Source organism: Trematomus bernacchii, unplaced genomic scaffold (genome assembly GCF_902827165.1).
Source record: "Trematomus bernacchii unplaced genomic scaffold, fTreBer1.1, whole genome shotgun sequence".
Classification (NCBI taxonomy): domain Eukaryota; kingdom Metazoa; phylum Chordata; class Actinopteri; order Perciformes; family Nototheniidae; genus Trematomus; species Trematomus bernacchii.
The window spans coordinates 5,026,083-5,043,741 of NW_022987727.1; the positions used below are offsets into that span (position 1 = coordinate 5,026,083).

General features: G+C 40.9%; 1 protein-coding gene across 4 annotated transcripts in view; it reads left to right on the top strand.

The window, feature by feature from the left end:
* Positions 1-17,659, top strand: part of casz1 (castor zinc finger 1) — a 167,718-nt gene that overhangs the window by 82,533 nt on the left and 67,526 nt on the right. Inside the window, exon 1 of one of the 4 annotated variants that reach the window (XM_034144700.1) lies at positions 9,564-9,990. The exons of the other annotated variants lie outside the window; for them this stretch is intronic. Within the exon in view, the coding sequence (XP_034000591.1) occupies positions 9,942-9,990 (49 nt within the window). The 5' untranslated portion in view covers positions 9,564-9,941. Of the gene's footprint in view, positions 1-9,563; positions 9,991-17,659 lie in introns of those variants that run through there. 4 annotated transcript variants of the gene reach the window in all.

The window sequence follows — 17,659 nt, forward strand, 5'->3', positions numbered from 1 at the left end:
ACAAGGCAGGAGGCAGCCTATTGGCCTATTGAGTTTAATATTGCTGTAGCTGTTTTATTTAAACAAGATGGTTAAGGCATAAAAAGTAGTTTATGTTGCAAGACCAATGTAATACCCATAACTGTCTTATAAAGGCTTAATGTCAGGAGGCTTTAGGGGAAGTGTCACTAAAATAACACTGATCAGTCTTGAGCTTGGGATTTAGAGACTGCAAATCTTTGAGCATAACGTGACGCCTGGGATACTTTGGAGGGACACAAGTGGGCTTTAAATTAAATAAATGTATATTTTTTACACAGATGATATGATACATTTACTTATAATATTTGATCAGAGAAAGTACATGATACTATAACTAGAACAAAATGTATTATCATGGGACTTGCCTCAATTTAGACGTATAATAAATATTATGTGGCACGTAGCATAATATGCTAAATGTGTTTGCTCTGCAGTGGCACGCAGAGATGAAGTTTATTTGGAATGAAATGTTTTGTTGTCACCTATGCAGCCCTATTAACCCTATATGCTGTCTGTCCCTATACAAACCACCTAATTACAGTACTTGCTGACTTCTATAGACTGTTGTGTGTTTCTTTGTAAATAGCAGCATAAATGCAGTAAAGTAATTGATTGTTAAAACAACTGTTATCATGTTTCCCTGGCAACAGCAAGCATTATCTGGGCTGTGTTGATGAATTGCAGCACAGCACCCTGTAATTCATATCAACTCTATTATATTTTTCAGCTCAAAGAGGAAAAATCAATTGAAACAAGCTCTTATACATGGATAGATGCTAGTTTTGATCAATACCATTTTCGCAGGGATGGTGCCTTTGAGTTTGATTGAGGCCAGGTTATACAAAGCTAGCCAGTGGTGCTCAGGACTAATATAAACATGTAGATATTCAGAGAAAGCACGGTCACTATTTGGGTACGTTTGCTGGCACATTCACCTGAATCTTATTGATCAAAATAGAATCGTGTGATTGAGTGAGGATATGGGTCAACAAATAGGTCAAGGTCAGTCAATGGCACAAAGCCTTATCCTGTCCATCTTTTGTATTCCATCAAGCGTCACTGGTATTCCACTGGGAACCTGTGCCCTCAGCATATGGAAACTAAGGGCCTTTAGTTCAATTATACAAGCCCATTGAGCTTCAGAATATTGACATATCTCTGTACTTTGAAAATGTCATGGATAATGATCAACCAGTTCTCCGGCAAAATGCTTTCATAAAACCAAGATCTGGAGGCAAGATGGGATGTGCATTGAATTTGTGGACTGTAACTATAAGGTCAGGATTTACCTGCTCCAAGGTAGGGCTGATATTCACGAGAGCTTTAGTTATCTCTGAGGGAATGGTTATCGTATAGAAATCATGCATTTCTTATAGTAAACCAGGTGTTAGTCAAACGCTGGTTGAGTGGTATACAGAGGTAACATAATAGATGTAGTAATGTTTCATAATCACTGTTCACTTTCATATCACCGACTGGTTGCATACAAGGCTAATTCTTCATTATTATAAGGGGGAGAAAGTTGCTATATATTATGAGATAAATAAGACTTTTCTAACCCAAGCACATGGCTGAACACAAGACTGCTTCAAGCTCCTTAGTTCCTCCAGTAGAAAACGTGTGCCCACTTGAAGAATTTAACAATTTGGCTTGCATCTGCATTACCTCGTGTTAGGTATGGTGTTGGCGGTATCGTTTTAAAGCATGTGGCCATACCAAGAGTGGCAGGACAGATATCTTACTCAGGGTCTCAGTAACCTCTTGGATGAAGAGCATGCAGTCTAGTTTTCCAGGTTTTATTTTCCCAACTGACACTTGGATATCCTATGTCTTGACATAAGCTGACACATTTAGCGTGTATCACTTATTCTCTTATATATAATGTGTTTATTAACATGATGCAAGAATCTAAAGAAAATTAAATGAAAGTTTCGCTGAACCCTGACCTTTTCTTACTCACAAAAACTTCACATTTCAAGTGGGAATTTCTACAAATACTTTTTTAGCTTCTGTCTTGTATCTTAATAGCTGTGTCTCAAACTTAACATTTGAGTCCTCAGCCTTGCTCTTTTCAGCAACAGATAAAGACAGAATCTTAATTGATCTAATCTGGTTACTGGTTGCTATTTTCAACAGTTCCATTAGAAAACTCCCCCCCCCCCTCCCTTCACCTCCCACACTTTCTACCCCCCATCTGTCCTGACCTACATGGTAGTCACATGGCCCCGGCTCCCTGGCTTGGCATTTTATGGAAAATCTGCAGGAGATAAAGCCACAGGGTTTAAAGTGTTATCCCTGCCTGTCCTTTGAGAAGGGCTAAACACTGAATGAGGTGTTATTGCATCATATGCTGTTGGACACACACCGGCAGCAAAAAGGATATCTTCCTCCCTCCCTCTCTCTCTCCCTCCCTCTCTCCCTCTCCCTCCTCAGTTTGATTGGATTTAGCAGAGTGTCACCAGTGTGACTTTGGGGGATTTCTCTTTCCCCGTCACTGTCGTATGCATGCTTGCTTGGGTTATTTACTTAACTTGTCCAGAAAATGGACTCTGATCTGGAGCTTACCGTCAAAGCTTGGGAGACACAAGTGCCTTACGCTAGTTAAGATATGCCAGACAGGCACCTAGACGCTTGCTTACTGCTCTGGTTTGCTTACTCCCCTGCCGGTGCTGAGGGCTTAGTTTTGCACTGTGACCGAGTCCCCTTCACACTATTGTCTGCCTGTACATTTTCTGCTGCCCTTGCTATTCAGCCAATTACAGCAAAAGAGCTTTAGTGATTTTTTGCTTTCTCTTCCTCCTGGTGTATAGTTATATATTATTTTACAAGCGAATGACAAGCATTGCTGAAGGTTAAAAAAAAATGCTGAATTTCATAGTGCATATAATGTCAACTTTTTCTATCGTAGGTCTAATCAATAAAAGTCAGCTGGTGCAGAACAAATACACACACTCAAGACTAATATAGCGTCCTCGCCTGTTGCGTTTCAATTTAGATTCTTCCTTAATGGCATTAGAGGTTGAAAAAGGACACATTGGAGTTGGATGAAATCGTCAAAGTATTTGCTAACAAGTTATTTTAAATACGGGAACAGTCAGTTTGGATTTGTGTGTCAAGTTTTTGTTTTTGGATTTATAAATTGTGTTCCTGTATATACAAGTAATTCCGGTTTGGTTTGAACTGTGTTAACTTCTGGGAGAAGTAGTCCCTTGAACCGACTGCATTGAGAGAATCCAGTCATTGTTCCCAACATTAAAGTGACCTGAAGGAAAACTGAGTGCAAGGCAAATAAGTTCAGTTTATCTGGAGTTTGCTGGTGTTTGTCCCTCTGCACCTATAGGTTTTATGCCGTCAGCCTCTTGCATCACCTCTTGACAGTAATCTGCTCTGTCCCAAACTATCTACCTCAGTAGCTAAACATTCAATAATTGGTTTAGAAGTACACACGCTTAAGCCCATCTACACAGTAATATGGCCTGCTGTATTTCAATGCATGCACCATATGGTCCTCTCAGGTAGGAGTTGTTCATTCTCTCTGTAGCTAGGACGTGGAACTAAATATATTTGACCTGATGTCTGTGAAAGGCCCCAAAATGACTATCAATGCAATGTCAAATGTAATGCAGAGCCACAAAGCAGTTTAGGAATGCATCCAAAGTGCTGTGCCATGTTGCATTCTGGTGCTAAAATGACCAGAGAAAATACTGGATAAGATAAAGCAGTCGGGACAGCTTTGCATCTCCGTGGCGATTAGCTGTAGTCATACTGTAGTTATATTTGACGGGGTGAAGTGCAGGCTTGTTACAGTCCCACTGCAACCAAAATAAGAACATCACATAGGTTTTATTGTTCTGCCTCTCATAAAAACAAAACCAGAAGTTACACAAGTGATAATTGTGCATAAAAGAAGTGACACCACAAAATGCACAGTGTTCCAAAACAAGAGAGCAGAAGAAGAAAGGGCTCTTTCCACCAGTGTAAAATCAGCCACGCCTAGCAGTGGGAACGGAAAGCATAACTGCTTAATGTGACAAAATAAAGACAGAAACACTCCAAGGGAAAGTTAGAATTAGGATCCTGAAAGATTTATGCCTCCATTTTATTTATAATTTGTTTTCTTTTCCTTATTGGAATTGAGTTGCAACTGAATATTTGATGAGCACAGCCTAGAAGTAAGGATGTTATGTCAGCAAGGAAACAAAAAGTAAAGAGAAACAACCAAGAAATGTATTTTGCAAAGTTTGCGCTTTGAAATAAACTAAGATGCCTCTGCTTTCACAGGCGACTTGCTAATTGAATGTAGGGGGAGTTCGCTATCTGCAGGTTGTGTTGAGCCCTAGCGAGCTAGCTGCGCCTCTCCGTATGCACTGTGCCGAGTGCTGGGTACTCTCCGTGCACAGAACACCATCTGCATTTTGCTGTTAACGCGCCTTCACATCCAAGGGAGGATTAGGAGAAAATCCCCTGGTTTTTTTCAACCAGTTGACAAATATCAGATTTGTCTCTAAAAAATTAGCTCCATCTATATCTCCCGCCATATGACACACACAAAAGATTATCTTTAATACCCAGCCAGCTTGGGTGTGGAAAAAGCAGATTAAAGTTTCAGTTTGGTCATATTTACCCAGCCACTTCAAGTGCGAGACTGCCTGCATTACACAGTAGACAGACCTCTTCACAAATATTCCTCCCCCTACGTGCACTGATCCCCCCCCTCCCACCCCCAAGCCTTTACCTTCCAGAAGCAAGATGTCTGCCTTGAAACAATTAGACATCATACTTAAATAATTCATCATTTCCCAGTCATTCTTTTTTTTCTGCGTGTCCTTTAAACAGACAGAGTGAGCCGCCGAAGGGGTTAAAGTGAATAACAGCAGCAGGTGCCTTTTCAGATGGAGCTTTGTAGTCTGCAGAGGGTGCTGAGCTGTTATTTTAGTGGCCCACTGGTGGGGAGCAGGGGGTGGCTGGGAAAGGACCTGGTGGCTGACCTGAGACCCCAGAGCTGTCCTATTAGCAGTGACGTAACATAACCAGCAATCATTCCTGGTTCCAGTTCCCTTTACATCTTAGTGGAACAGAGCCGGGGTTCCAACAATTCACCCACGGTCACCTGTATAAGTATAAAGTGCCAAAAACATTCCTTGAATCTGCATTTGACAGTTTAAGGATCCTTACTTTCCAAAAATAAACTCCTCTGACCCTGTAGGAGGTCATTTGTGCCTGCAGTGACAGCTTGTGAGACTGGACTTGCATGATTATTACCCATCAGCATTCATCAGAGGGATTTAAACATATGAGTAAGATGCTCCTTAAGCCCCTGCTAAGTAAGTATGTTCTTCCTGACCATTTCATTATCAAATGCATAATCGTCATCTGCCGAGCACAGAGCTGAAGGCCTGAGGCTCTACCTGGTGTCCTGGATGTTGACTTCCTTGCTTCCGCTCAAGACCACTGCCCCACCCAGAGGTTGCTTTATGAACACAGGAGCCCCATAAATGAAATTAAGGTGTCAATTAGTCAATTACAGCATAATAACTCTGAGGGCAGACATTTAGAGACAGAGAGAACCTCAGCTAAGTTCATTTCCTCCGGCCCAGGAGCCTAGCGCTTGGCACACGTCACTCCCCGCCCAGACTCGCTGAATAAAGGCCCCAGTGCTCTCCCTAATGTTATTTTCCCCTGGATATCTTTTTTGATCAACAATTTCCTTTCATGGGTTTGTTTTTCAGATGCAGGGTATGTGCTTTTTCTCTCCCCAATTTGGCTAGGGAGAATTTTATAATTTAGTAATTAAAATCTTTGTTAGGCTTTAGAAATTGCGGCTAATTGAATTTAATGGGAAGATGAATTTCAATTTTATTTGATTAGCAGGACCCCTGGCATAGGTATTTATGGAAAAACTCTACAAAAATATGCTGTGTGGGCTAAGATGGCATAATAGAATTACAGATAATCAGATTTCACTGTCATGAATTTCACTCTAATTTCACTCTAATTTTCCATTAGATAGCTGGTTTACAAATATTTGCTCATCTGCGATGGGAAAGGCTATCTGTCTAAAATGATTATGGAGCAAGCCTTCAGAAATATGTCCCTTTTTTCCCCTCCCTTTTTAAAAACCAGATTGCGAGGGATCAAAATTAGGAAGATTGCATTATGGATGTCTGCATCCGGGAGAGCAATGGGGGAGATATGATGATTACGGCCGGGGGATGAAAGCAGTGTCAAGAAAAATGTATGACTCAAAAACATAGGCCTATTCTATCTGCAGAATCTCTGCTCTCAGCACACTGCCGCCAAGCAACACGCTATATCATAATTCATGTAATATCATAAACAGTGCATGGATATATAAGAAATGCATTGCAGCATGTTGACACACAGATATACCTTATACCTCATACAAACTCCATGTTAATTGCTTTCAAGTGTGTACCTATAATGAGATTTTGCAATGTGATTTTCATAGTGTATGTATGTAGCTGTATATATACAGCTATGCAGCAATTATGAAAATCAAATGAGATTCAGAAGAATCATTGTCATGAGTAATGCAAATGATGATCATCAAGAAGTGGTGTATTACCATCATCATTGTGCTGGCTGTATTTGTGTGTACGTTTAATATTCAGCTCCTTCTCTGCTTAAAAATAAATATATAATGCAATATAAACAGACGTGAGAGGGAATAATATCACGCATCGAAGACAACCTCGAATAACACTGGGATGAACTCTTGTTGAGTCCCACTTTAAAAACCCTTGCTTCAGAATTAAGCTTTTACACGTTCAATTTCCTGCCAATTTGACAACAACATGACAGTGAATATCAAGAATAAACTCTATCCATTGTCTGCGGAAAAACACAAACTATTTTAATTTGTTGTGTTTAAAGTTTGATGCAGCACAAGTGCATCATTCCGCTCCTCCTGTGTAGTCCCCAACCTGTGCTCCACCAGCGAGGGCAGACCTCCACCCCACGCCCACTCGCACCCACTCACTCTCCTCCCGTTCGCTCGCTCACTCTTTGCCCTGAACTGCCAGAGACAGCAAGAGGGGTTCAAAAACACAATCTGACTCTCGGCAAAGGTCAGATTTCTCACTCGGCATGTCTCTAGGCTTTGGGCACAAAAGCCACTGAATTCACATCTATCAACTGGGCCCTGGCTTTTGTCCTGGGGAATGGAGGGCTCGGAGTGGGCCCTTCACCAGACCAGCCCCTCCTGGAGTGCACTGTCAGGGGCAGCCAAACGTCTGGCCCCGCGGCCCTTTGACTGATGTACCCCTGCCATGTCACACGCACGGCAGCGCACACACACTCACACGCATACACACTCCACCTTGCCCTCAACATTCTCCCGCATGCACCATACAATAGCCTCGGACCACATCAAACGAAAATCCCCACAGCTCCTTTTCAAAAGTAATGGTTTCGGCCCCAAAGATGGCAGCTCGAGGGCCAGAGGGCTGTAATGCATGGAGGGCAAACCCTCCCTCCTGTGGACATGAATATAATTTTACCCTTCAATCCAAACCCTCCCCCCCCCAATATCAAGTTTAGAGATACTGTAGTATATTTTATTGATATCCTATACCTAAGTGGAACAAAGCATTGCAGCGTTACAACCAGACACATTTTTCATATATTTGATCGTATCCTCATGCAGCGGTTATGAAATTGTATTTGTTCTTTTTCGTGTGTTTTCCTGTAAGTTTCCTGCAACAAGAGCGATTAGTGCGCTCAACCAGCCCCTGCAGTAAGAACTTGATCAAATAACTGTTTACATTTGGAAATAGAGTGGGGTTCGGTTAAAGATAGTTTTAGGTTAATATGTTAGCCATTTGGTAAAGTCTCGGCAAAATAACTATTTGGTTGGGTTAAGGAAACAATTGTGGCTTGGGATCATATTTGTGCTTTTAAGCTACTTGGTTAAGTTCAGTCAACACAACTTTTGATGTTGACCTCTTGTTTTTTTAAGCATAAAATCTAATAATCTACACATAGTGTCTCTTATTACAGTGTAGCTGGTAAAGGTGCTAACAAGAGCTCACCAATACAAGACCAGTTTTATTTACAATATGTGTGGCCTCTGCACAACATACATTTAACAACAGAGATTTAAGAACATTTGAATTCTATGGTCAGGCAGTGTTACGTTTGTTCAGTAATGATCCACGTGTGTCATACTATACCAGTTCTCATTAATCCACCAAACATAATATGTGTGTTTGTACGATTGATAAAAGAACAGGACTTACAGTTGATAAATGTCCAACACCTTTACAACTGTTATAGACCGGCTGCCAAGTCAGGTCATTTAAAACAATTGAATTATTTTATCATGGCTAAAAAGCTGAAGTAGTGTTTACAGTACAATGTTAGATCAAGGGCGGAACCTTATGATAAAAAAACTCTTTTAAGGACATTTCCTTTTATGTGGGTTAGGAAGGAGGAGACAAAGCTTTTTGTCTTTCATTATTAACCTGTGGATGAGTCATCATAATTTTCAAATCATCCAAAACCTGTTTTATGTACATACTTTGGACTTTGCTTACTGCTCTCAGGAACTGAAGCCAGGATTATGTATCATTGTGTTATGGTTCACAGCCATAAAGTTATTCATTTCCTCTTTTATATAACCACTAAATGCTAGTTATACCCCACCTTTATTCAAAATAAAACTGCTGTGGAAAACAGGAATATCCAGTGACCTTTCAACGTTTAGACCTTTTTTATTCTTTTTGCTGTGACTTTGTAAATTTCTCATTCTTGACATCGGGCTATTTTTGCAGTTTATGGGCATTATGTACAAAAGGTCCAGAGGCACTTTGCATGCCACTGCGGAAGAAACTGCCAGGCAAATAAGGGGTTTGTCTTATAAAGTATTCATTGTCACCTGGTAACGGCTGCCGTTTATCATTTCACCTGAAATTACAATGAAAACTGATAGCTTATCAGAGGGAGGGAAGGAAAAGAGTGTGCTCTGAAGGAGAGAGGCAAAGAACGTGTACTATACAACTCTGAAATAGAGGATCTGCGTTTTGTGAGGGAATTAACAAAAGTTTTTAGCTTTAAGCTAAAGTGTTTGAGTATTATCTTCTGGCATGCTCCTGGCGAGAGATATATACGGACAAGCATGTTCCTCATAGGCAGTTGTGTCCCTTTAATGTGTGGCATGTAGTGATGATATAATGGTTAGGTGACTCTCTATCAAAATAGTCAATATTCAATCATCTGCTATATAAAAATAAGAAAAATGGGGATATAAAAAGCCGACTTTTAACTATATTTAATTTAAATAATTAGTCTAAAGCAATAAACACGAGTGCACCAGAAAGAATAATATATATTTTTGATAAGTATAATCTCATCCTACCCAAAACCTTTTCTTTAGTGTTGCGCTCCCTTCATTTGAATAGAGGCAGTGGAAGCTCCACCCCAAGAGAGTTGAAAGGCTAGAAGACCACAAAGATGGAAAAGGCCAGCCCACTGAGGGAGGGAGAAAAAAACTGCTCCGGTTCCTCTGCCATAATTTCCTATCAGCCTATTCAGACAACATCACCAACAGCTTGGTCTGTGCGTGTGTGTGTGTATGGGGCCAGAGCAGAGAGCGAGCGAGAGGCAGCGCGCGAGAGGCAGAGAGAGAGCGACACACAGAGAGAGAAGGGAAGGGGGAGGCTCCATATTCTTTCACCTACCCCCCGTCAAACCACAGGAAGGAGGGGCCAGACCCTAAGCTGCCAATCAAATCCGCTCGTGGCAGCCGGCATTATCTCAGCAACAAACTATTGACAGATTACATGTCAAGGAGTTTAGTGCATGATTGAAGGAAGCCTTTTTTTATCAAGTTACTTTTCCGCTTTATTTCCCCCTCCACCATCCAACATTCGAATGACTTTCTTACAGAGTTGAGTAATATTATGAAAGTTACATGTCTGAGAGGATTTAACTTCGACTTCCCTGAATATGGTGAGTACGCTTCTTCTTTTTCTACCTTTTGCCAGATATGTTTTATTAGCTGACAGTTTAAGGTGTGCCTTTATCTCTGACTAAATACACGGAGAGGGGAAGTTGTTCATGATTAAACTATGTGCAAGCGCATACGTATACCCAACAGTTGCAACACCTTATTTATAGCCCTTTGACAGTGCCCAAAGGTGACTGCAATATCAAATATGATTGCCCATTTCCCCAGCACACAACTCAGGACGCAGTACACATGTGAGGAAAGTTCACAAAGCCAGTTTCATTTTCTCTCGTCAGAGTCTATTTCTCTCCTAGGACATGAGACCAGCTCAACTCTCTCTCTGTCAGGCTTTCCTTCTTTCCTCCGTGTTTTGCTGCTTGTTTAGTCGCCTCAGTTAATTACATGTTTTTGAATAAGCCGGTATTGGAACAGTCGAAATACAGGTATTGGCTTTACCCACAGAGGCACTGCCATTAGGGTACACTGAATGGCCTAAGGGTTTGTTGCCAAGGGGACAAAGCAAACAAACTGTTGTGTTGATTATGTTGTCACACATGTAGAGGAAACAGGAGCAGGGCTTACACCTTTTCAGGTAATTCTAATCGGTGTGTTTCACCTCAAAATATAAAGGTGTGACAAGTTAAATGCATCACATGTTAGTTAAAATTATAATAAACACTATATTTATTTAAAATATTGAATTAGATTGTTTAAATGCAAATGCCCTTCGGGGCAGATAATTTAGAATTTCATTCGACCTGTATCTGTCAGGTTGACAACAGTCATCCTGTGCGTACTTTTAGGAGGATAAACTTGTCCTGTTGTAACAGGATTAGACCTTATACTCACAAGCGTCACTCTCCTCGTAGCTTTATTTGTAAGAAGGGTTTTGTGTGAGTTTAAAAAAAAGTCATATCACACGTTGACATGTAGTTCTTTCTCTCTTGTGTGTACTTAATGTACGTGTGTGCTCTCTATTTTAATGCACTGAGTAGTGTCTTCCCTTTATAAATGTGAGCGTGTGTGTGATTGTATTAATAGCCCCTTTCTATTTTCTTATTTGCACCACAGATAATAACTCAACTCTAACTTTATAAAAAATAGATTGGTTACCTTTGACTCTAAAACATCGTATCTGCCCTATTTTTTTTAAACACTGTTTAAATATTTCGAAAAGATTGTGGGGATATTTTGAGCAGACTGTTGCTTTTACAATTATATCAGTTTTTACAATTTTATACAGAATGCTCCAAAAATATATTCTCAAAATTATTGTTTCCTTTTTCTTTGGTCTTTTCACATAACCAACACATCTGTAACTCTTACTTCATTCAACCACATCTTGCTCCAGGCTGTGCTTTTTAATACATTTATTTACCGGCTATATACTCTCAGTATTTTATTTGAATCCTCCTTAATACTATTTATTTTTTATTGCTGCCTTTTCTTGCCGTTTAACACTCGACACCACGTAAGCTTTTCTGCTCTTTAACTTGTATGTGGTAGTATCATTTAACATATCAATTCCAATTTAAGAAAATGTGTCTTAGATTATTAAATAAAACATTGAGAGAGTGTATAGTAGACCACAGGATGTCCCTGACAGACTTGAAGGCTCGGTGATTATGTCAGGTTATTTAAGGCGTCCTGTATTATAGTTTAAAATAACAACAAACAAGTCCAACTGTTATCGTGACACACCCTAATTTCAAACTTTTCGTCAGCTCGGAAAATATTTTTCTACCCTCTTATGAGTCATAATGTTGATTGCCTTCTCCCTCACTGAGTTGTCTCATTAACCCTTTGTGGCCCTCTCCATCTTTTACGGCCTTCCACAAAACCAGGATGAAATGAGGGAGAAAAACAAGCCCAGTTCTGAAGGCCCTCAATAACCTTTTATCACAATTTAGCAATAACCTGAATCAATTTGATGTCTTAAGCAATAAAATATGCTGTTGCACTCCTATTTCTGCTGCTCCTTGGATGACAGTAAATTTACATTTTTTAATTAAACTAGCTGGAATTTTTATTAGGGGGCTGGGCTATGCTAATGGGAATGTTGTGTACAGCAGATTAACAGAGTTTTGAAATAAATTTAACAGGGAGACATTTGGAGGAAAAAAATGCGAGTCATTGTCTTTAACCTCTTTCATGCCGATTTCTCCTGGGGGATCCTTGTATTCTAAGGAGCCATGTCAGGGAAGAGTGCTTCTCAGCAACGAGGTGATTAGTATCGCCTTGTCAACCGAGGAAAAACACTCATATTCTCAAGATTTATTTTTTAAATACCTTGTCTAAATTACATCAAAATATATGATTTTTGTTTTCACTTAGATATGAAATTGAATACGCTCCTTTAATTTACCTCCCTCTGTGGGTAAGTTAAGTGTTAAAAATAAATGCCTGAATTCATGTTTTATTTAGATATGATTTTGGTTTTTGAAATGTGGAAAATAGAGACTTTTCATGCAACATTTCAATTTATATTTACACTGGATCGTATTTATTTTATTTTTCCGCTCTAAATTAATTCATTTTCTAGCTTTAAATTGAGATTTCTGATTTTAGTCACACATCGCACAAGAACTGTTAAATAAGTGTCAAATACAGTAGTTAATGGCAGCGTATATGTTTGTGTAGTTTTATGGTCCGCTCTCAGTATTTGATTGATGTTACGCGAGGCTGTGTGTGTGTAATGCCTGGCTTTAGCTGAGTGGCAGGGGGAGAGAAGGGGGAACATAGACAGCAGACAAGGGGAGGTGTGTGTGTGTGTGTGTGTGTGTGTGTGTGTGTGTGTGTGTGTGTGTGTGTGTGTGTGTGTGTGTGTGTGTGTGTGTGTGTGTGTGTGTGTGTGTGTGTGTGTGTGTGTGTGTGTGTGTGTGTGTGTGTGTGTGTGTGTGTGTGTGTGTGTGTGTGTGTGTGTGTGTGTGTGTGTGTGTGTGTGTGTGTGTGTGTGTGTGTGTGTGTGTGTGTGTGTGTGTGTGTGTGTGTGTGTGTGTGTGTGTGTGTGTGTGTGGGTCTGTATGCGTTTGTGCGTGTATGTGTGTGTTTGGGGGTAGACAGAAAGAGAGGGACAGCTGAGTCCTGATTGAGCATGTGCCCAGTCATCAGACACAAGCCACCCAACACCATAATTACCTTAACCCCCGTCTTTTAATACCCAAATCAGACCAACTGGCTGTTTTTTTTCGGCAGAAAGAGGAAACATTGGAGATCAAACAATCAAATAAACTCCAGATGCACGTGGGCTGCCATGCATCTTGCCGCAGTAGCCAGAGTGTCCAGGGCTACTTGATATGGGCCAGGAGCAAGGCAAGTGGCATCACCACCCCCTTTTCTTCAATCCTGTGCACTCATGCAGTGGCCAGCACCTAATTAAAACCTCAAAGCTCCCCGTCACCAATCTGGAGTAATGGCCTAATTAATACTCGGTGAAGAAATATTCCAGAATGATAAACAGGTTGCACCTTGGGTCTTCATTGCCTTTATTATCTAAAATGTAACTGGCCAAGTTTTTATTATCACAGATATTGCATATTTGATAATGCATGTTTGTTCAACTACTCTACTAAAAATGGCAGAAAATGAAATATGAGGTATGATTTTTTAATTTATACTATCTTAAAAAATGATGGCAGTGAATTATAAATTGTCATTAATTAGAAAAAAAGTGGTATCTTCATTTATTTTTCCCCCTAAAAATATGATTTTCTTCCCCCATATTTCTGGCTCATTTGTGTCAGCGTAACCAGCTCAAAGGAAATTGGGCTTTTAATCTCACAGCTGTATCATGTATTCTTGGGGCAAGAGCTAAGTTCCAGTTACTTATATTTTTCTCCCACGATTGTCTAATCTTACATATGAAATTATAATTTCATGCAAAGTAAGGGAGAGGAATAATCTCTAGTCGCTGATATGCTGTATAAGAGGGGAAAAGGGGGAAATGAAGAGGTAATTAGCAGAGTGGGAGACTTTGGCGCGTTTGTCTGAGAGCGTGGTCTCCACTGGCCATGAATGAATTTGCATGCTTCGCTTATCGAAGCACACTTATTAGGCCAGCTGAAAGAGAGATTAAGCCGGCACAAAATGTGGTGACTAATCCTTTTAAATGTGGCAGGGGGTCTTTAAGGTGTGAACCGGTCCGTACGTAGGTTAGTGGGTATGGAATGTGACAGACCACAACTTTCATACAACTGAATGTGTATGAAAGGAAGCAGCAGATGCGGGGTTAACTCTCTAAAGACAAGGACAGTTATTGACATGGGTAATAAATTGATAGTTTATCTCCTGACCCTCTTATCTCTGGTACAAATACAGCATGTGGGGTCAGGCTGGGTTGATATAATGACGAAAACATTGTGTGGTCCAACATCAATGCTGTACCTGTTTTTTATTAATCAATAATTGCTGGTGAATTTAGTTAATCATACATTTAAAGCAAAAGCTATAAAAATGAGAAAAGTAGGTGTTGAAGCAAATCAGTCTTCCCGCAGTTTTTATTATAGCTTTAACACATCTCTTAGTTTCACTTCTCTGTCACCTTTTCTATGAGAGTAATTTGGTGCTCGCTGTACTGTCTGTGGCTTTATTTTGGATAAGAGTAAAGAAAAAAATCAGCACAAACAAACACGGAACCTTTTTTTTTCTGTCACCTTCACTGCGAGCGAGAAAATGTTTGCTCTGCCGAGTTACAGAGCCAATACCCCTGTCCTCGTCCGTAATTGACTGCAAACAGGAACGTAGTGACGTTTAAACACTGCCCTCCTCTCTCTTCTGTGTCTCACACACACATCTCTCACGCAGTCCCTAACCCGGCACCCCTCAGCTTCAGGTCCGCTTTCTGCCGTGTTTTTTCATGTGACATTCTATTCACTTGGGTCAGTAGCCGGCAGCACCAGCAATAATTACTGTCTGTACATGATAAATCTGAAGCCCAGCTGTTCATTTCTGTCACTGCCGACAGAGACAGAATGATAGTGAAGAGAAGGAGAGAGAAAGGGGGAGCCCAGTTTGCTGGATTTCTTTTTTTTTCTCACTCCTTTTTTTACTTGGTAACTTGATAGGATTACATGGTTCTAGAGTCCACACCTGTTTAGAGGCTGTTAGCAGAACAGTTGGCAGTCCCATAACCACAGCTTAGCCTTTTTCTTCTCTTGCTGCTGTCCATTCCGTATCCCCTTCAGAGGATTTTACCCCGCATGTACTGTATGACGAGAGTTTGTTTCGCTGGGGCTCCTGCCTCAGTCAGGGGTGAGGGGGGGAGAGCACTCATTGTGACACGTGAGCGGTGTGTGTTTGATGTTGGGGAGCGTACCCTACGCCCTCTGTGTGTGTGTGTGTGTGTGTGTGTGTTAGCGTGTGTGAGGCTGGGTCGGCTGACATCTCTTTCCCCCTCCCTCTCCTGAGACACGTCTGCCATCAGTTGTGCTTCCCTCTCCGACCTCAGTCACACAGAAGCCATCCCCCGGCACAAAGTATGTACAAGTAGCTCCACAGCAGACAATAAAATAATTCAATTCGGTTTGTTTTCTGAAAAGGGTGGGGGACAGGTGTTGGCAGAGTCGTAAAATGTCCAAATACAGGTTAAACCAGACGATTTCAATGATTTAAGGGTTAGGTTGAGAACATTTGTACATATCGTAGGAGTGCCAAAGCCTTGCTGTCAATTAGAAATACTTTTGGAAGGAGTGGAGAAATGAGTAATGCACAAAATGTGTAGCTTGTTTTCTCTTGTTCGGCTGTTAATAAAGTGGGAAACAGTCCTAAATATTGTGTGAGCACAGGGAAATATTGTGTAGGAGACAGTTGGTGGGGGAATCGGTGACAGTCATCAGACCCAGAAAATCGCATTACAGTATGTTGTTTTGTGCCTTGGTGCAACGTGTCTCACTGCCTTATTTGGCATTCAGCAGCAACACAGCTCTTTGGCTTCGTCACTTTCTATGGGCCCTCAGCACCTGTTCCCCCTATTGTGCCGGAATTTTCTATATTTGGCAAGAAGTTGGACTCTCAAATGGTGTGTAGGTCAAGGTTTCTAAAAGTTAGAGATGAACTCAGTGCTCTTCCAACTGCATTTTTCTTTTTCTTTTTTTTCTGCAGTTGCTCATTTGTTCAAAAGACAATATTAGAAAAGATGATTCAACTTGGGAGGACTACGAAAAATTTCTCACCAGGGCACCTAAGTGTCATGTTGTCCTGAGCATGTTATTGACACGTTGCATTGCCAAGAGTGCAAATTATCTTCCTTGTAAAGCACAGGAGAAATAAAAAAAAGATCAAAGTTAATAGATATCTGAGGCTAACTTTTAATTGTTCTGATATGTAATCGCTAAATGACAATAAAAAAGGAGCAGGGCCACTTTAAAAGCTTTATCTCTTCTGCTCTGTGCCCAAAGTGTCATGTCCATAACAGCACCACCTGATCTACAGAGTAAAATAACCGCTAAGGCTTATTGTTTGGACAATATTGGAGGCCCCCCCCCCCCCCCTTCCCCCCCACACCACCACCCCCCCTGCTTCTCTCCCCTCTCCCTTGATTCATTTCACCCACTGTCCTCGGCTGCTGGAAAATGGCGTTAATTTTTTTATTACCTGTTTGACTCTCCAGCCTTATTACTGTAGCCCCTTAATGTTCTCTGTAACCGTGGAAACCAGATGAATAAATGTCCGCCAAAGAAAATGAGATGATTAAACAGGTCACCCTTGCAAAACAAATTCGCTTGGTCGAGTGCAATTTGTGTACCAAGCGGCTGTCTTAACAGTTTGCTAACAAGGGGATTGTTTGCCAGACTAACTGACAGAGAGGGGAGGGGGAAATGAAGATAACTGGGGAAAAGGATATGATTGAAGAGATAATATTTTAGATCACCGTGCTATTTGTCTCGTCTTTTTATTCCTCATGATAACATGGTGTTTGTGTAAGATTCAAAGGTCTACCTTTCGTTATATTCCTAAATTAAGACAGATACTCTCCTTTTCCAATGCACTGTACATGTTCTTGCATTTACAAGCAACGTTCACGTTTTATTGTCATTGTCAGGGGCATTTTGTCCGTCATAATCAGCAAGTGCAGTAGCAAATAGAATTTTCCTCATTTATGTTGCAACCAATCATTACTGCTAATTGTCATTGAGGCCATCTGTATAGGGTGGCTCGTCCTCTATTGGTGTTGGAACAGTACTGGTCATGGATTTACAAGTCCAATAATAATACTTAACACCTCCATAGTCCGTGCGAAACAGTTCATATTCACAACTGCAGTGATGAAGGAGGGTTTTTTTCCCCCTCTCAAATCAAACAGTAGCATGAACAGGATCCTGGTTTCAAAGTGTCACTAAGCTGCTTTCCCATGATGCCCCCGCCCTTGCCTTCAGTGAGGGTAATATTCTCATACAGTAGCCAAAGACTTGTTTTAAGCAAAGCCCTCTGACAACCATATGAAACGTCTGGTGTTTTCATCTGAGAAAATAAGAGACTCGGTCGGGCATATTTAGCCATGTAACGATAGGGCTAACATGCAGACTTGGATTAGAATCAGGCCTGCGTTGCCATTCTAACCACAAATCATAAATGTCGGAGAAACGGCGGTGGTGTTGTTTATGGAAGGATGCCACGCTGCGCCACTCAAGGGTGTTGCCTGTTTGCATTGATGCACCACCACCACTTACCGCC